Below are 20,273 nucleotides of genomic sequence, written 5' to 3'. Positions count from 1 at the left end.
GAGCTCTTCCACAGCACCTTTTGGTGTGACTGCAACAAGTAGGAATGACACAAACAGTAATGTTCATTTCAGTGTTATTGTATTTCTTGAAATCTAAGTGCTGTTGAATCACACACCACTGCTTAATAGGTAACACACCCAAATAAAACGTCATTTTCCACTGTGCTTAAGTTTTGGAGCACATCACTTCAAAGCAGTTTTGTTGGGGTTTGCTATTGTTTTTTTTTATTTTTTTGTGTTTTTTTTTGTTTTTGGGGAGTTTTGGGTTTTTTTTTTTTAAAACCAAACAGGAATCAAGCACGAAGTACAGACTTAACCTAGAATTGATTCAGACTTACACCAAGAGACTGACAGTCAATGGATATCACAACTGCTAAGTGGCCGCTACAAAGCTGGTCTCTGCCCTGTCTCTAAAAAACAGGTGCCCACATGACAGGAGCCAGCAGCACGGCTGTGTGAATCACTCACTACCACAGGGCAGACCAGTCAGGCTCAACCACAACAGCTGCCAGAGCCAAACAATCCTCCAAACAGCATTTTATTCTGAAAGGAGCCCCATATGTGGCACAGCGAAGGTACTCTACACGAGGCTTTTGCTGCAAGTCCAACAGACACTTCTGATGTTTTTTCAATTTACAAATAATTAAAAAAAAAAACAACACACTGCTCACCATAAAAATATAATGTGGATCTTATATTGTTTCCAACACATTTAATTCTCAAAACCTACATTTGCATTATTATGATGACAGATTTGCTTAGGTTCCAGGAAAGATGGTTCTAACGAGAAGTGGTCAGATGAGCCCTACCAAATCCCAAAACTTTCATATACTCCGCCTTCTAAAGATCAGACCCAGAAAACAGGAACTTTCAAGCAGAGTCAACTATTGAATTAGAACAACAGCACGCTGACCTCTGCTTCAGATTCTGCACTTCCCTGTGGCATTCCAGGCCAGTAAGCACTGGACTGCCCTCCCACACCTCAGCGGGGCAGTCAAAGCACATGCTCAAGGCAGAGGCTTTCAGCTCTTACACCCACTGCCTCTCAGAAAAGGCCTTTTGCACAGGCTTTTTTGTCTGCATCATTTACAGGCATAATGCCTAAACTCCAACCCAGTCCCAACATCTCCAAGAAAATATAAAACAGGTCAAATTGACTCAATTTCTTTCTACCCCTTCTGCCTGCCAACCCCACCATCTCATTCAAGGAAAATGCTGTGGCCAAAACATTCCATAAAATGCCAGCACCACACAAACCACTTGATTTAGGTTTCCCTCTACACCCTGAAAGAAAAAAAAAAAAGACAAAAAGACAAGTCACACCATTAATTTTCACGTTTAATGTAATGGCACTCTAATTAACTTTACAGTACTTTCATCTCCATTAGATACTGTGTTTCAAAAGTATAATGGGGAAAAAACCAAACATGAAAAAACCCACTTTTTAAATAAAGTTTTAAAAACTAAATCATTTGGAGTTACATGCATAAATGCCTTTCAAAAAATTGTTCCTAATTTTATTTTTCACCCTTACATAACAAAAACTAGTTTTGCTGGGTCTTTTGACAAGAGCTCAAAGAGAGCTCAAAGATGGCACTTAATAAACTCTGAAGTCAGGGGTGTCATAAGGTTATACCAGGACTTCCGCTGGAGAGCCTGCCATGAAGCAAACGCTATAAATAGGAAGAGAATGTGCAAGAGCTCCGAATAAGTGAGAAGCACAACATGTTTTGCAAGCCTGTGTTCTGAGAGCCATGGAACTGAAGACTCTTGGCTGAGGAAAGCCTGCCCAAATTTCCCCAGCTAAGGTCTGTTCAAAGCACACCCATCATAGCAAACCACAGGGACAGCCATACACTGGTTTCTGCAATACTCCTGACAAGTCTTCCTTTGGATTTTACCTTGAATCAACACCAAAACAAGTAGGAAGGTGATTTGGAGAAGCTACAGGACTAATAGGAAGTATTTTTTAGTTATGCCGTGACAAGTAATTAAGAGAAATAATACAGAAGCAGGTTAAAATAAGACTAGGCAGAAGTCTTTTTAAGGTGTATCAGCTAGAAAACTAGCAACCCTATTGGTTTTATCAGTTTCATACTCTGACTTTAAAGAAAAACAAGTACACTTTGTAGGAAGTTTGGAAGATTCTTAAAGAGGGGAAACTAGCCTAGTATCAGCCAACGATCCTTATTTTCACCTAAAAGCTTAGCCTGAAAGACGGTGAACTAATACAGTCACTTAAAAGACTTGAATTTTGGGGGTGGCTGTGTTTCCTACAATTTACAGTGTTCATTTTAGCTTTCATTCCTCTAATCCAGGATTAGGGAAGGGACCCAAGTGAACTGCTCATTCTGCTGTTTCCAGTTTATTTTTTTTAATTAAGAAAAATATTTATTAGACTAAGAAAGGTATTAACATTTTACCTTTGCATCCTACTTTTAGAGTTGCCTCTCGCCTCTTAAGTTCCAGCAGTCATCATCCCCAAAGGACATTTGCTAATACTCTCTTACATTTAATACTTAATATTTGTGAGAGAAAGTAACTCAGAACTCTAAGTTAGTAATTTGTTCACTTGGATGCCCATGTGATATGAGTCAAGCAGATAGTTTGATTCATGCACAGGACTGACAGGAGTATGTTAAAGAAAATAAATGCAGAAATCTACAAGAAACAACTTTCAGTTCAATTATATATTAATTATGCAGAAGAAACAAAAATCTCTACTTACACAGAAAAAGGGTGAAAATAACACACTCACTTCAGCACTTTTCCTTCTATAAGAATATTGCACATTCCGATAATGTTGCACAAATTACTGGCTTTTTATAAAGACCACATATGAGGTATTAGTCTATTAATAAATAAAGAAGAACATGGAAAAGGAAAAGCACTTAATATAACACAAGAATCCATTCCAAGTACTTAGTGAATGAAAACTGAACAAGCAATAATACTTGAGGGGAAGGTTACTTAGCAAATAGGCAGCTTTCAATACCCATCCAAGAAGCAAAGGGTCAAATCTCTTTTAATAAAGATTTTAAGAACTCAAAGACTATTGAGAACACTGTTGTTTCAAATGCTTATTTTGCTCATGCAATCAACCTGAAAGGTAAATTCTTATCTCACAGTTCTAAAGGGACAGCAACATGTGGGTGACAGCAATCTTACCAAGGGGAACCAATTTCACATCCTAGACCTGTATCACTAGTTAAGAATTAAAGTAGAACTTTTGGATTGACATCAGCTAAAGTATTTGGGGTTTTTTTGTGGGGTTTTTTTCTGTTTGTTTGTCTGGGGGCTTTGAGGTTGTTTTTGTTTTGTTTTGTTTTTTTTATCTTAAGTAGTTTTCACTGGTTGTGGGTTTCCATGGTGCTGAAATCAATACCCATTAGTACTGTCCTTATTAGCATTTTCCAGCTCCACAAGGAATACAAGGATTGGAAGTTTCAGTTTTTCTCTGTGGTTAAGCTAAGAATTTACCTTTCAAATCACAATGTTGAAAAACAGGTAATAAATCTGTCAATCTAAACAATATCTACAATACCTACATTACTTAGACCCTTTCAGGAACACCAGGAAACTGTAGGCAAGCTTAACTTATTTAATTTCACTAGAGCACTGAGGAGTATTTAAGTTCAATAAACTGAATTATGGAAACTGCATTGCACACGTGGTATAATAATAATAATAAGCATAAAACAAGAGTGTTTTGGGTGTGCTCTTCCAAACCTTGTTAGAGAGATATTTGTAATTTGGAAGGGGAAAAAAAAAAAAAGACCTTGTATGCACACAAACTTACATACATTAATATCATTAAGCAAGTCAAGGATCATTCAAACACTGTGATCTTTTCAGGTCAATGAAAGGCTATTAAGAAATAAAACTAATTCCTATACCACTCACAATCTTATTCCCTCTTGTTATTTTCCAACTTCAAAAAGAAGGTGTTTTATTAATACTTTTGCAATGCTGGAGAGAGTAGAAAAGACCCAGGCAAGTCATATTTCTGCCGCTTTTTTGTGTAAATTATCGAATTTGCACAGTGAGTCTGTATCAGGTAAAAACTGCAAGTGCAAACTTGGAAAGACACAACTGAACAAAAAAGCAGCACTTAAAAATTAAAGTATCTCCTCTGCTGCAATCCATGCACCAATAACACAGTCCTGAATTGGCATATATGAAAAAATTATATTACATTTCTGAAATGAAAAATATATATATCTTGTGTTCGAATTTAGGGAAAGTGTTTACTAAACGGAATACATATAATTTTTTCTTTCACATGAGAATATTTATCTCCCATTCTAAGTAGTTACTGACACATTACTTCCCAACTGCACGTTGTTTCTATTCCAAAGATTAGTTTCAAACTACTGTAAAGAAATTGTAGTTAAATGTTCTTTAGAACAAACAGTTCAAAGACTTTTTTCCATGTTAGCACAAAACCAAGAAAGATTATGAAGATCTTGAGAAAAAAAGCAAAGTTTAAAGGAAAGGAAACATTATTGTCCAGAACAGTCAGTGTAAGTAGTAACCATGTTTCCTCGTCTCTGAGTGACAGTCCTGCAGTGCTTGCTGGATCCATGAAACCTGGCATCAGTTCTCACGGCGTGGCGGTGAGCGTTTTCAAAGTCACTAAACGAAAACATTTTTTCCATATTTTCAAACACATCATCAAACAGTCCACCTCCAAAGGAGAACTCCTGGAAAGAACGTCTTTGCCGATTGTGAGCTTCCCGATGACTTCGGAAGTGATTTTCAAAGTGCTTTTTTGATCGTGAGTTTTGACTAAACAGGTCAAAGTCTTTGAACAGATCATCAAAGTTGAAATTAAATGACTGATGGAATGGGTTTCCCTTATTTCCTTGTCCTTCATGACGGCCAAACTGATCATATTCTCTTCGTTTATTCTCATCTGATAATGTTTCATATGCTATGACCATTAAAAAAAAAAAAGTTAATTTTCATTTCCATTTTAAAGAAGAGGGAAAAAAGAAAATGACACACAAATACAAAGCACAGCAGCTTCCTCCCACTCCCTCAAAAGGACAAATTTCAAGCAAGACTTCCATTCAACATTGAAGCCCAATCAAGCTCAACATTTGTTTACCTTTCTCCAAACCAAATTAAGTTGTCTCAAACTAGTTATTTATAATAATAAACACAGTTATACTATGAGGACAGATCATAACCTCAAAATTTTAAATTCGCATAATATAACATAGTTTAGCTACAATAAATATTAGTGTTGATGTCTGAAAGAAACAATGAGATGCAGGGATCAGAAAGACTGAAGCAAGGAGGATGAGTTAGGAGCTCTACCTAACAAAACAAACTGTCTGCTGCATTCCTATCACAGAAACACAGCGCAGTGTCTGCAAGACTACCTGCCAGCCAGCCAGCACATTCTAGTTACACCACAGTTACAACTAAACTACAAGATAAACATCAAGTAGATAAAAATAAAGACAATGAATTTCCCCTACATTCCAATTCTCAATTTTTCAAAAGTTCAACAATACATCTGGATTTTGTGATTAGAATCATAGAATAGAATCAGTTGGGTTGGAAGGGACTTCCAAAATCATCAAGTCCAACCCTTGATCCACTACCGCCGTGGTTACTAAACTGGATATAACCAAAATGGAACTAGGTTTCCCTCCAATCTTTGGTCCACAACTACAGTTACTGGTGTTCTAGGGTAGAAACTCTGACAAATATACCTATTCTGATAACTAAGTATTTTAAACACTTCCATTTTCTCATCTGTCAAAGGCTTTCAACTATTATATACAATTCAACACTTAAAAGAGTCCCTAATTCCTCCTTCAGTAGGTGCTAACAACTGCAGTAAGTATCTAATGGGACTGTCCCTCCCTCTCATTATATTACTAACTGCCTGTCTTTCAAAATAAATTTCTGCAGACAAGAAGGTAAAATGCAGAAATCTCTTATTAGCTTAGTTAGGAGAACTACAAGAAGATGGATGTTGTAAGAGTCCATGTGGAACAGAAGTGGGTACACCTTATTCTTTAGCAAGTCTTCTTCTATTCTTGATTATTCACTTCCACCATTATGTTTTACCACAAAATACTTATGAATGGTGTATTCCTAGGATCACAGAATAGTTCAGGGTAGAAGTGACCTCAGAAGGTCACTACTCCAACCTCCTGCTCAAAGTAGGGTCTGACTAGGTTAGTTAGAGCTTTACCCAGTCATCCATGGAAAGTCTCCAAGGTTGGAGACTGCACAACCTATCTAAGCTACCTGTTCCAACACTGGCCTGTAGAACAGAATCACAGAACTGCTAAGACTGGAAAAGTTCTCTAAGATCATGAATTCTAATCACGATCCTCAAGGTGAGAAAATTTTTCCTTATAACCACTCTGAAACTCTTGTGCTGCCACCATGAACCACTGAAGGACCCTGCTGCATTTTTCTAATCTCCCTATAGTTACTGCAAGGCTGCTGTTAGGTACCCCTGAAGCGTAGTAGTGATCCTGAGCTGGATCTTACAAAACAGATCAAAAGATAAGAATTAACCTCCTAGGGCTAAAGCTGTCCTACTACCAAGTATTTTTTTCTGAGAAGAGGTGTAAGCCAAAAGGCTTAGCAGAAATGCATAAACTGTGTTTAAGGCCTTCCTATGCGTAAAGACATAGAAACAAGTCAGAAATTGATGTTGAACATTGGACAGCACAGAAGTAGAATTAAGAAAAAAAAAATCTTTTTCCCTCTTATTCAGTAAAACCAGAGTACACTTAAATTCCAGATATAAGACAAAAAGTTAGTGTATATTACCTTCGGCAATTTCTCTAAATTTCGCTTCTGCACCAGGACTCTTGTTTTTGTCTGGGTGGTATTTCATAGCCAGCTTGTGAAATGCCTTCTTGATCTGGCGGTCAGATGCATTTTTTGGAACTCCTAAGATATCATAATAGCTCTCTGTAGCCAGTATTAATTCAGTTATCATTAAAATGCAGAGAGCAAATGTGAAGACAGATTGTGTAGTGGCCATTTCTCCGGTTCCTAGAAAGAAAAAGAAATATACTTGAAGAACAAGTTATTTCACATTCCACAACAATTTAAAGTTACAACTCCAAGCTGGAAAAGGAGGACCTGTATGTTTCAGAAGTCAATGGCAGACTTGCTTCACCTGTCGAACTCTATTTCACTGTTTTCATATTCACAGAATATGTAAGTGAAAACACTGCAATTCACATTTCACATGCATCTCAAGCACATTTTAGTGCTCACCTTCGTTTTACTCTTATCCTTAACTGAACATTCTCCCACAAAGTTACCAAAGTAAATACACAATATTATGCATTGAATCAAACATTTTAAGCTGGCATACCTGAAGTAGCTTCATATTAATCCTTGAGTTCTAGGACTTCTAAACACAGCAGCTCTAAATTAAGACCAAGCTGCAAAAACTCACTCAATACTTAGGTGGTGCAACAATAGGAGCCTGAGATCAACTGTAAGGTGCAGGAAGATAAGACTATTAGACACTCGTGCTAAGCTTCAGAAAGTCATTTAACTAACCTAATGTGAACACTATAAAGAGTAAATCACTCAGAGTACAGAGTTCAGCCAAGTAGTGCTCATTTTCCTTTACTTTACAATGGGCTGGACCAAGCTTATTTTCATATTAGATTGTAGTATAAACACCTACTGTATCTTCAATATCAAAGAATTCATCTGATAAATACCACTGCAAAGAAAGGTTTACATATGCAACACTCAGTGTTGGAACCAAATACAAAAAAGAAGTCTTCCATACAAGACAAGCACTTTCAACAATAATTAGAAGTTGTAATTTTTTTTCAGCAACGTATCTGTCCAAAAGTTACAGTTTGAAACAAACATGCAAGAACTTAGGGGAAAAGCTGTCACATAAATAAGTCATTAAAAAAAATAGTTCTCCATAGCCACACAATCTTTCATGATATTTATGAAGGAGAGGGTGAGCTCTTCATACCAGAAGGAGAGACCAGATAATTTTCCAGGGCCTGTGCATATTATATTTAAAACAGAGAGTGCAGATATGCAAATGTTCAAAGACAGAATGCTGTTTGTCAAACCAGCATGATGTACAACCAAGCCCTGAACATACCAGACATAACATATCCCCCTCACCAGTTTACGCCGATTTGAGTGTAATATAAGAACAACTTGGAGACAAATGGTACTACTTTCCTGTAAGCTGAATAAACAAATTACAGTCTGAGTACCATTAAAGTTAGAATACTTCTATTACATAGTGTAAGACTCAAATATTTGTCATGAAGAGTTCAAAACCTTTGAGTACATAAGCAAATTAAGCCTTTACCTGAAAATCAATACTCTCTAAAAAAAATAAACACCAAAACATCAAATATGGAAAAAGTATACCATTTCTAACAGACAAGTCAGGGGGCTAAAATGAATGCTGTGAGGTGAGAGCAAAAGGCTTGCAAGATTAATGCACCCATGCCCTCTAAAGCATTTATTTGGCCAGCAGCCTGCATGATATCAAGTGTTTAGGGGCAGCAGTTGAAACAAATTGTATTTTGATCAGTGTACTTAGATACCAAACAGACAGTTCTTTTCAGTATTCTTTGTGCACAATACCAAACATATTTTTAGTACAAGCCTTTCCCACGTATTATCTCTCACCACTTCACTAACCTGAAACTTTACCCCTTGGGCACTAAGAACTACACACATTACATCCTTCCACACTTTTTGGACTTTCTTCCTTTTGTGCTTTATGGATGCAGATTTACATGTACATCTCATACCTGAGATTGTTTTTATTTTACTTCATTTCCCCACACCTGCAACAAGCTTGCATCATCACGTGCTGCACTCTCTCAAGGCCAACCATCCTGCTGCTACTACTGAACACTGAAAAGAGCTAAAAGGGGCAGTTCATGTTCTTCTTCAAAAGTGAAATTCTCTTTTATAACTCATGAGAGCCTGAGATCATGAAGTCACTCCTTTCACATATTCTGCTCTGGCTAACCATCTCAACTTCTATTATTCTTGATAACGAAACACACCTAAGTGTGTCTTTTTCTACAGTTTTACATTAGGATTTCTGTAATGCAGTTCTTTTCTGTATTAGATTTCTAAACTGTATTAAAAAACAGTACTTAAATTTCACTGTTTTTTAAAATAACATACACAGATTTAACACTGTCTTTGAACAAATCAGTGAGACTCGAAAATAAAATAAGATTCAAATGAAAATCAAATGCAAATGAAATATGCCTCCAATATAGGCAGCATTTTGAACATTCCAGAATTTGTTAAGCTCTCTACAAATTAAGCTCATGCCACAGAACAGTCTCTTCTAACAATTATGAAGAACTACACTTTATTTAGGTACATCTTCCAATGAAGCTAAAGATCTTATTCCACAGATTACCTACTTAACTCTGTTGGGTAAGTAGTTACAGATCTCAACTACTATTCACCTCAGTATAAGAAGTGCATTGTCTAATATTTATCCAGAGTATTGCAGGGGTGATAACATTCAATCACTTCATTCTTAATTTATTAACATCTATCAATACTTGTGGGATGAGGTGATGTTTGAGGATGATGTACCTTGAATAAAGTCTGTCACATACAGAAAATAAGAAGCTACTTGCACCTTCGAAAGTAATTAACAAAGATCTTGCATAAATGCTTATATTCAAAGCCTCACACACTCAGAGAACCCACAGCATCATTAGTGCTCTGCCACTGCTCTGCTTACAGGAATTGCCATGCATTCCTGTGGAATGTTCATGTCATTTTGCAAACAATTTATTTACAGTAATAAAGTTACCAAAGTCTCCCACTGGCTCTCCTATCACGACTAACCCGATGAGTAAGCAAGTCTCCAAGTCCTCAGCCAGCTACAGGCAAGCTGTCAAACTCAGGGCCTTGTACTTGTCTTGGCCTCTCCTATACTGACCCGAAAACAGATCTGGGAGAAGGTTCCTGAATTTCGCTCTGGAACACAGGGAAACGGAGTGCCGCTGGCATCATCCTGCCTATCCAGACCTCTGACAAACTCGCAGGAGCCGGCACAGCCAGCGCAGCGACACAGCGCGGGGCCGGGGCCAGGCAGGCGGTCACAGCCTCCCGAGAGACCCTGTCCCACCTCCGCGTCGGCCAGGCTCGGGAAAGACCCCCGCAGGCGGGCCCAGAGGGGCCCGAAGGGCAATAAACGCCCCGCACCGAGCCCCAGTCACCTCCTCTTTCTCTCACCGCCCCCGAGCCCACCTCCAGCCGTCCCTGGCCCCTCCGCGCCCGTCTTCGCTCGCTCCAGCCCCCTCAGCCACCCTCCGCTTCCCCCCGAGCCCTCACTCAGCGGCACGGCCCTTCACGCTCGCTCACCTCCAGCCGGCCTTCCCGCGACCCTCGCTCCCTCACCGCGGCCCTTCTTCTCGCACCTTCGCCCGGCCTTCCACTCACCTCGCCCGGCCCTTCCCCGCCGCCCCTCGCTCACCTCGGCCCGGCCCTTCCCGCCGCCCCTCGCTCCCTCAGCCCGGCCTTCCCCGCCGCCCCTCCTCACCGCGCCCGGCCCTTCCCGCCGCCCCTCGCTCCTTCCCGGCCCTTCCCCGCCGCCCTCGCTGCACCTCCCCGGCCCTTCCCGCCGCCGTTCCCGCCGCTGCCGGCGCTCGCGCAGCCCGCCCCCCGCAGTTCCTACACGAAGCGTTGCGCCATTGGCTGCCCGGGCCGCGCGTGACCCGGCACGGCGGGCGGCGCGCGCACCCCCCGGCCGCTGGGGGCGCTGTGAGGGAGGCGGCGCTGCCCCCCCGCCCGCCCCGCCGCCCCGCCCGGTGCCGGTGGGCGGAGCAAGCCGCCCCGCCGTGCCCCCCATGCCCCGGTACTGCGCCGCCACCCGCTGCAAGAACCGCGGCGGGCAGAGCGCCAGGGACCAGCGCAAGCTCAGCTTCTACCCGTGAGTGGCCGCGGAGCGGGGTGGGGTCTGGGTAAGGGCTGGCCGTGGGGCTGATAGTGACCGATAACCGAAGAAGTATATAAATGGCCGAGAGGCGGAACTCTGGAGGCTGGTGGTCGCCTTGGAATCCCTCCCGATCCCGGGAGGCTGGAGGGAAATAACTTTCTGCAGGAAGGGAAAGGTGTCGGGAATAAAGAGTGGACAGGCTGGGATGTAATCACACCGCGCCGCCCGTAAGGGGGACGGAACTTGGACGAGGAATGGATGGTACGCCAGCCTCCAAGGGCCCTGGAATAGGTGCGGAGGATCCATTAAGACCAAGAGATTCAGATAAAAAATAAAATCTGCGCTTTTTAGCCTGCTTCGCTGCTACCTGTGTGGAAGGGTTGTTCTAGCGGGGCAGGCAGTACTGGAGGCGCTGGAAGTGCCTTCGCCTGTGTGTCCTGCGTATGGCATTGCAGTCCAAGGAAAAAACCTGGCAGAGTAGGAAAGTAAACCTATATTTATTCCTTAAAATTAAATATTCCCACTAGAATTATTGGCTTGCCTGCACTGCGAACAGAGGCGTTGCTGGTTTGTTTGGAAGCAGCCGAGTTGGCTGGAAGCTAACTAGCTCTGTTGCCAAAAACCAGTTTATGATGGCTGCGTTGTACTATCCAGCCACTGAATGGATCAGTTGCCATCCAGCCCGCAGTAACCTCTGGACTGTTGTGGGTACGTGGCTGTCGATTCACAGAATGGTGAGTTATAAACAGCATTTCACAATCCTGAGAGAAGCACAGTGCAGGTAACTAAGTATTAATGTATTTGTGTTAAATAGTAGTGTGGAACCATTTGCCAACAGAAGGAATTTAAGAAAGATTTGAAAAATAAATTTCACAGCTATCCTCAAAATCTGTTTTGGTAAAATTTGTACCTCAAACTAAGTTTGGCTTCAGTTTCTGAGTAGTCATAGTTATTTCGAGATAAGGAAGGCTGTGTAGGAAGACGACTTCAAAGAAATTTTTGTTTAGATTGAAGGAAAGCTCATTTCCCTGGCACATCTCTAATGTAGAATGCATTATAAAACAATCATGAAAATAATTTATTTTTACTTATGCTTTAGAGAATGTGAGATAATCAAAACAAGTTTGAGCACTGAGTCATGTTCATATTCAAATGTTATGGACATGATTGCAAGAACACAGATGCTTTATCTAGCCATTGAGTTGTGCTGCATTCCAAGTATAATGCTCCCGTAGAAGGCATGCTGAGACTTGATTTATGGTGTTCTGCTCCCTTGCTCCTTACCACCCCCAGAGGAGTCCTCTACTGCTCTGTGGTTTGGGGTCTGAGCCCCTTCCAAATGTTTTTAACTGTAACCTAATCTCAGCTGGCCTAACTCCTAACTTGGCCCTTCTTTGTTTCATTTCCTCACCTCTCTGACTTGTGCAGTGATGGCAACTGCTAAATAAATACTGTCCACTTCCTCTTTCCATTTTCCTTTTTTTTGGTCTTGTTTACACCAGAGAACAGATTCTGTTGATGAGTAAGGGGTATTGAAGCATGAGCACCTTTTGTGCAAAGGTGCCCTTAAGCTAAAATAATAACTTTAACTATCAGACCTGTCTCTTGCTACAGATTATTTTGTTTTCTATCTGAAGCAGGCTGAGTCTGGGGAAAGCAAGGAGTGGTGTGTTACAAGAGTGTAGGGATAGGTGTTCTTTTTTCAGAAGATTTCATTTTGAGGAGATTAGAGCTTAATTAAATATTTGCTTGAGGAGACTTTCTGCCTAAGAAGAAACCCCTTTTTCAAAGATAGGGGAGGTTTCTTTCCCTCTTGCATTCCAGAGAAAAGCTGCTCCTGTGGGCAGTTCCTTGGAATGTGGAGAGGTAAAACAGATGTTACAGGCAGGCGCAGCAGAGAGGACAGAGGAGATAAAGAGGCCTGGAAGAAAACAGGAGTTTGGGTTCTCTCTCTCAGGCGTAGCACTGCTTTGCAGCCTGGTGCAGCTTTTCCTTTTTAGCGTTTTTAGCATTCGCGTCTTCAGAATAAACCTTTCCACTGCCTTGGCATTTTTGGTGGTACCTGCGTGTATCTTGCCGCACAAAGAGTGACTGCAAATGTTCTCAAGACCTTCTTGGAGATGGTGTGATTGGTGACGTGATCACCATGCTCTTAGTGAGAGACTTTTTTGGACCTATGTAGTAACTCATGTGGCATGCTGTGTAGTATATGCAATGCTGCCACTGGGTGTACACAATGTAAGTAGGCAGGATTTGAAAAGCTTGAACCTCTAACCTGTCCTTCAGAGGTTATTGTGTTCTTGCCAGCATCATTCCTTGTATTCCTGCAGATACTCAGAGCTGGATGCATCAAAAGCTTGCTCTGTTTCCTTGGTAACTTGAAAACTTATACGGCAAGAAATTCAAAAGGTTGGGATGGAGTGAAGACATGCACTGTTGTGCTGTGCATTTCAGCTGTCTTTCTCTCAAAATAACCTGAGTTTGCAGTTTTGGAACACTGGACCTGTGTAACAGTCATAGCTATGTGTGGCTTTTGGAGGAAACCTGCAGCTTCGAGAACTTGAGGGTGAGATCTAGGATTTGTCAAGGAGTAGCCTGACTGACTGGTACCTTTTGTAGCATTTGGGTGACAGCACTCCAGGATCTCTCCCCAGGTTCTGTTATGTGGGAATGTCTCATTGCAGAACCTTTTTTTTTTTGTTTTGTGCATTGAAGTTCCATAAATATATGGTAGTAAGCATAACCAAAAGAAGTGATTGTTAAATAAAAGGACAAAAGAGCTAAGGGAAGAGACATGAAGTTAGGAATACTCCATTTCAACTTCGTGAGTAAAAGGAAGTGACTCCTGTAGAGAGACTGTAGTCACTTGTTCACATGTCAGTGTTTCTCTTGTCCATCATACTGCCAGCAGCTAATACTTCTTGCACCCCACAGTTACAATCAGGTCGTCTTTAATGGCCACCTGACTCTGCTTCTTATAGTTTCACATACACAAAAACTGATTATTTTTCTTGTAATTATGATTGCTTATGATTCCCAAGAATATTGTTTTCTTAATAGTAGTCACTTAACGGGTGCTCAGAGTTCAACTTATGGTTTATGTATGTGTTTATATGCTAGAGTTAAAATAAACTTGATATGCACCAGAGAAACATATAAGCACATTTCAAACACCCTGATATGCGTCTGAGAAGAGGTGTGAGCCAAGAGTGGTCTAAATGTTTATGTTCCAATTACCTTCACTGCTTGACTGTATAGGCATCATAATGAACCTTTAATTTCCCTTTAACTTGTGTATTGCAATTCATTAGATAAATTACATATTTCTTTTTCCTGTGTAATTTGTCTGACTGTTTGCATGTGTTTTCAAAATCAATTTTTTTTTTCCTGTGAACATGTATACTCTTCATTTTCCTTTTCAGGTAGATTAGATGGTTGAAAAGTTAGTTATGAAATATAAAATAGTATGTGTGCTCCTAATGCTGTGAGAAAGCTTAATTGCTGAAACACGAAATACAGGAATGTTTTACATCTGTATGTATTTACTTTTGGAACAAAATGCAAATCCCGCATTGGAAATATGTTGCCAAATTATCTGATAATACAAAATGAGGTGTGTACTCTGGTGAACAAAAAATACTAGTTGTGTCTAGTAAGACAAAAAAGCCCTAGAAATACTATTAATAAAATGAGGGCCCGTCCTAACTTTCTTTAAATTTTGTCTGAGTATTTAATATCCCCTCAGCAGAACTGCTTTCTGAGCAAGTGTTGTGGGATAAAACCTACAAAACATCTTGGCCATGGTTTCTGAAAACCTTGGCTAGTATAAATCAGCAGAAATTCTGCTGCTGAACTCCAGAACAAATACCCAACTACAAATAATATGTATAATTATTGGATTAACATGTATATGACATCCTGATTGGCATTTAATATTTTAAATTTTTGAAAAAATATTATTTTAATACCTTGTAAGGGACGATGAGATATTCTTTTTTTTAAAAAGAAAGAAAGAAAAAAATAACAGGGTTTTTTTGGGTTTTTTTTCTTTTTAACGTGTTTTTGTTTGTCTTTTCAACTGCTTTAAAAAGATTTCCACTTCATGATAAAGAGCGACTTGAGAAATGGTTGCGGAATATGAAACGAGATTCATGGACTCCAAGTAAGCACCAGCTTCTGTGCAGTGACCATTTCACCCCTGACTCCCTTGATGTGCGATGGGGTATACGATACTTGAAACACACTGCTGTGCCAACAATCTTCTCTTCCCCAGATGATGAGGTAACCTGATTTTATCTTTTTTTTATTGTAGTACAAAGATAACCAACTATAATATAGATGTTCTAATTACCTAATTATCTGTAATATAATCACAATATAATCATAAATTGTTTTAAAAATAGAATTCCTGTCCGTTAAAATAGTTTGTCAACAGGACTGACACAAAACATATGTGTGAGATTCTATAGCATAAAGGAAGAACGACTGACCATACTCTGACTGGAGCTTCAATGTCTTTTTAAACTGGAAATTACAGAAGCATTTACTATAGAAAAATCTAAATTCTTCATGAGAATGATTCTAAATTTTTTTCCACTGCAATTAATCTTAATATTTTAATGTTCTTTTTAGGCCTTTTATTAACTGTACAGAAATACTGGTTTTGGATTGTATTATTTTCAAGCTACACATTTCTTTTTCCTGTTCCTAACCTCTCCAACACCTAAGAGCTCAGGACTGTAGGCTGCCAAAGATATCCTACAAAGACTATTCCATCTTGTCTTTCACAGGATTGTAATATTGGTTACATAAAAGTACTGTACTACACAGGCACCTGATCTTGGTGAAAGCTATGCTAATTCTTTTCTGATGTGTAACTGTCTTCCTCTGTATCATCACGTTGGAGATGGGAGAAATGGGAGGACTGGAATTAAAGCTAAATTGATGAATCTGAAATATGTGGCTAATTAATTTTACAAAACAAATAATATTTAATCAAGAAGTACTTTATCTTCTTGGACAGCTGCAACTGTTGTCTAGACTGCTTTTGACTCTCTAGAATGATAAATCTCTCAAATAGAAAAATAGAAAATCTTTCAATTTATGGCAGTAGTAACCTTAACAGGAAATATCTTTCCATTACCCCCCCACCTGCTTCAATATATCCCTCACTTCCCTGTGCTGCTGTTGTAACAGGGAGCTTTGGAACTGAACTTTGCTGCCCCATGCTTCTGTGCTATTACAGATAAGCTGTGTGTTTTCCCTCCAAAGAAACATTGTTTTCCCCATGTCTTCATTCTTTCTTGATTTGCATGTGACCATAGACCAGTCATAGTACACCTACAAAGATGGACAGTGGAGTTACGAAGGTAACAAACTTTTTATGTAATGCCATTGCCAAGAACATACCAATGGCTTCTCTAAATTATTTTTGCATCACCAATATATATCTGAGAAAGCCCGGATAGATTTATCAAGTTTGGAAAAGTAATATCCTATGCTTCCTTTCAATAAATCAAATCACTTCCCCGCTATCAAAAAAAGAGAGATGCCAGTTCTTCATACCTGTGATGCTGTGACCTTGTTTTGCTGGGATCTCACTTCTCTCTCTGGCGTCACTTTTTTCTCACTGCACTTTTCTAAACATCAAGTCATATCCTGTTGATGACCACCTCAGCAAATCAGCAGTATCTGTTGACTTGAATTCTGGTTCTGTACTTGCCCAAACCTTAATTTTCTACATAGACTGAATATTCACAAAGATATGGGAAAGAATTCTCCTTACTTTGGGGAAGAATCCTTTGTTAGTGTGTTCTTGACTTAAAGTAGAGGAACAAGAAGCTAAGGCCCCAAGCTGCATTTGGAAAGCTGAGAGTGAAGAATTGTATATTTGCATATTGTTCACCACCAGCTTGCTTTATGTATTACCAAGAAGTGAAGGATATCTTCCCAGAAATGCTAAATGATTTTACTAGAAAAAAATGACACCCACTATTTTTTTTTCACTGACATACAAAAGAGCTCATTTGCATAATGATCTTAAATGTAATCATGTAGTGATGTAGTTAATGGGAAAGAGGGGGGAAAAAAGGTGTCTAAAAAGGGATAAGCTTCAAATTGTCTCTCTTTCAGTATCAACTTCTGTTTAAAGTCCTGTTAACATTGCATTGTTCTGCTAAGATTTGTACCTATCAAAGAAGTAATTTAAGAATTGTAAAGTTTAATTGTCAGAATTGAATTGCTGGTTTAAAAATCAGCCTATGTGATTGTGCATGAATATGTTTCATTATTCAGCAAACCTGTGTTCATAATCTTTTTTTTTGTTGTTAAATTCTGTTTGGCATATCCTGCATGAGTAAAAGTTTGCTACATCTTTCTAAAACAACTTTGATGCATCTTTAATGCAAGAATCTTGTACTATGTACATTTAATATATTAATATATTTAATACAATATTTTAGATGGTAACAGGAGATGCTACTCAGTCTTTGTGTAGTTGTTTCTCTTCAAGTGCTTTTAAAATTACTGTCCTATGTAAAACAGTCCACATTCCTTAGAGTTCAAAAAAACCCAAACAACAAAACAAAAAAAAAAACCACAACCAAAAAACAAAACAAAACCAAAAACTGTTATTGCCATTAGAGCTTTAAAATATTATTTTAACATTTAGGACCTGAAGAAAAGTTACAGAAGATACTTACATGAATTTTTGGACCTCTGGTATAGTTTTTAAACAGTGCTTGTCTATATTACTCCTTATGCCATACCATGCTATAGAATGAGATTTGCCTAATTTTTAAATTTTTTTTCTCCATCAGGAAAAAGATTGTTCTCAGAAGAGTCCACAAGAAATACGGAGACAAGACCTGGAAGAAACAAATGTAGTGTCAGAGAAAGCATCTGTACCGCTTGAACCTTGTGCACCAAAGGAAAATCCTGTAGTTGCAGAAAATGTAGAGGAAGAAGCAGAAGTAGTTTGCTCAGCTGCATTCAGTAAACCTTTACACATTCAAAACCTGCAACTTCAAAATGAAGACGACTTTCAGGCAGAGAGTGTCGTTCTTGATAGTTCATCTGCACAGCATATACATCAACCTAATCCTGTTTTAATGGCAGCAGCAGTCCACAGCATGGAAGCTACCAGTGTTCATACTTCTGTGGAGGATCCGGGAGGCTGTACAGCTACAGTCTTGCAATTTACAGATCCTGACTACATGAATTCATCTCTGAAACTAAACAGTGCTGTAGGGCCAATTCCTGATTATGCAATTGAAAATCCTGTCCCTCACGTTGTCTGCTCTGGTGAAGTACAACCAACAAGTGAAGATGCGGTTTTACTGAGTACAGTCACACAAAATATTGAACAGTTCAGTGGAAGTGAAGAATCTGTCATTGCTATTATTGTGCCATCTGAGAGTCCAGAACAGCCTGAAATAGTAAATAGTTCTTTCCTGGCTGTTAAGGAAGAGTTTCTTGACACTGAGGAGACAGATATGATTGAATATGGTGGAAGTGAAATATTACAAACTGAGCATTCATACTGCAAACAAGACATAGACAGAGATCACCTTTGGCAAAAAATTTCAAAACTCCACTCTAAGATAACTTTACTTGAAATGCAGGAGGTAAAAACTTTGGGGAGACTCAGGTCCTTGGAAGCTCTTATTGGACAATTGAAGCAAGAAAACCAGCTTTCTGAAGAGAAACTGAAGACAGTAGAAAACTGCTTTACAACCCTTGAAGTAACTATAATACAGTAAAGGCTTTCACTGATGGTTCTAAAATATCTTTTTAGTATCTTTGACAGTCCTTTTGGACAAATTAACTTTTGTTTTCGTCATAGTGTTTTAAACATCTAATGCAAATTATGTGACGAGCAAATATTCTTTAAAATGTTACATCAGCCAAAGCTAAGTGGTAGACTATTGCCTGTAAAACATGACTTGCACGTAAGCTTAAAAAAACCCTCTCAATTGGGTGAATTTTTCTAAAAAAGTGAGTGAATTGAATCAATAAAGTCAAGTTAACCCTTTCTAGCTGCAGCCTCCTCCGAAACATGTAGCTCCTGCATTTGAGGCAGCAGTAGAACAGACAGAATAAGCATGTGGGATGGACAATTATAAAATCGTTGTTTAAAAAAAAAAAAAGTGTCCCAATTCTCTTTCAACTGAGTAAAGAGATATGTAATATGCATTTTTCAGTGAGGCCAAAATTGCTCTTTAGTCTTCTGTTCATCTAACATTTGTTCTGGTAGTTTTTTGTACACTTGGATCTTACTAAAATTGTTTCTGCAATAAAAGGTGTTGCCTTTCATTTGGTTCTTGAAATAAAAATTCTCTAAGAATATTGTTCACTCCCCTTTATTGATTTTATTAACTATTTCAAGTTATGGGGTACCTCTACAGTAGACAGATACTACAGTTCATTTTGAGGGAAATTAATTTGCTTAAATACTTGCTGCTTACTCTGTCTGTTTGCCACCCCTTGGATCTAGAGTTTGCTGTACACAGAACCAGCACTAGATCATCCATTCCAACTGTACATTGTGGCTGGACTGGATGATCATTGTAGGTCCCTTCCAGCTGAACTATTCTGGGATATTCTATTCTACAGTGATTAGACTACTTGAGGAACTCGGTTGTGATTTCCTTTATTCCAGAATTGTGTCATCCCCACCACTACAAGTTCAGTCCAGGACTGGAGTTCCTTTGGATTCCTTTGCAGTCTGTTATTCGTATTCTCTTTCAGACACGTTCTAAACTGTCCTGGTAATTTTTTCGTGTGGAATTGAGGATCAAGCAACACTAAACAAAGCTGGCCTCCAACTAGATAGGTTGCAAACTAGTCACATTTCAGAGAATTTTTGAGACTTAGAGTATCTGTGCAGAAGTTGGGCTGCTAAAGCACAGAGCTGTAGGAAGTTAGTCTGTATTAGTAACCAGTTAAGCTAAGTAACCAGTTAGGCTTGTTTTGTTCTTCAACTAGTTATCTTCTTGTAGGCTTTATGCACAGGATATGCTTGGTAATATTGCTAAAGGACATAATGGTCACTTATAATATGATGAATTATTTACTGGGAGTCTGTGACCCACTGATTTTATTCCCTCTTATTATCTCATTTTATTCCGTCTTATTACTCCCTATAGCAAGAGAACACTCCTGTTCTGCCTTGTGTGCTCTGAAATCGCAAGGGATGTCCTGTATCCTCTAGAAACATTGCTGTTATATAGAATCCAATCTTGTGAACATTTTTCAGGTGGCTTCTCTGAACTGCACGTTTTGTAATTTTTGCAAAGTAAGAGATCTTTCAAAGTGATTTACAAAA

At 39.2% G+C, this 20,273-nt stretch overlaps 2 protein-coding genes across 6 annotated transcripts; one reads left to right on the top strand and one right to left on the bottom strand.

The window, feature by feature from the left end:
- Positions 1-1,311: 1,311 nt before the first annotated feature.
- Positions 1,312-10,498, bottom strand: DNAJB9 (DnaJ heat shock protein family (Hsp40) member B9). Of its 3 annotated transcripts, none has more exons than XM_029963401.1 (4): positions 10,453-10,479; positions 9,821-9,987; positions 6,802-7,029; positions 1,312-4,933 (listed from the first exon to the last, which is right to left on the bottom strand). In XM_029963401.1, exons 3-4 carry the CDS (start codon positions 7,016-7,018, stop codon positions 4,503-4,505), a joined length of 648 nt encoding a protein of 215 aa, XP_029819261.1. In that variant the 5' UTR covers positions 7,019-7,029; positions 9,821-9,987; positions 10,453-10,479; the 3' UTR covers positions 1,312-4,502. The 3 variants fall into 3 exon arrangements, with proteins under 3 accessions (XP_029819261.1, XP_029819260.1, XP_029819262.1); XM_029963400.1 differs by having other exon boundaries at positions 9,856-9,987; XM_029963402.1 differs by lacking the exons at positions 9,821-9,987; positions 10,453-10,479 and adding an exon at positions 10,487-10,498.
- A 325-nt stretch (positions 10,499-10,823) lies between these two features.
- THAP5 (THAP domain containing 5) lies at positions 10,824-19,294 on the top strand. Of its 3 annotated transcripts, none has more exons than XM_008929685.3 (3): positions 10,824-10,942; positions 15,040-15,229; positions 17,767-19,294. In XM_008929685.3, the coding sequence occupies exons 1-3, from the start codon at positions 10,860-10,862 to the stop codon at positions 18,706-18,708; spliced, it is 1,215 nt and encodes a 404-aa protein (XP_008927933.3). In that variant the 5' UTR covers positions 10,824-10,859; the 3' UTR covers positions 18,709-19,294. The 3 variants fall into 3 exon arrangements, with proteins under 3 accessions (XP_008927933.3, XP_017936219.2, XP_017936220.2); XM_018080730.2 differs by lacking the exon at positions 10,824-10,942 and adding an exon at positions 10,955-10,973; XM_018080731.2 differs by lacking the exon at positions 10,824-10,942 and adding an exon at positions 11,066-11,239.
- The last annotated feature ends 979 nt before the right edge of the window (positions 19,295-20,273 follow it).

Source organism: Manacus vitellinus, unplaced genomic scaffold, assembly GCF_001715985.3.
Source record: "Manacus vitellinus isolate BGI_N305 unplaced genomic scaffold, ASM171598v3 scaffold_5_pilon, whole genome shotgun sequence".
NCBI classification, from domain to species: Eukaryota; Metazoa; Chordata; class Aves; order Passeriformes; family Pipridae; genus Manacus; species Manacus vitellinus.
This window is presented reverse-complemented; position numbering and strand designations above follow the sequence as displayed.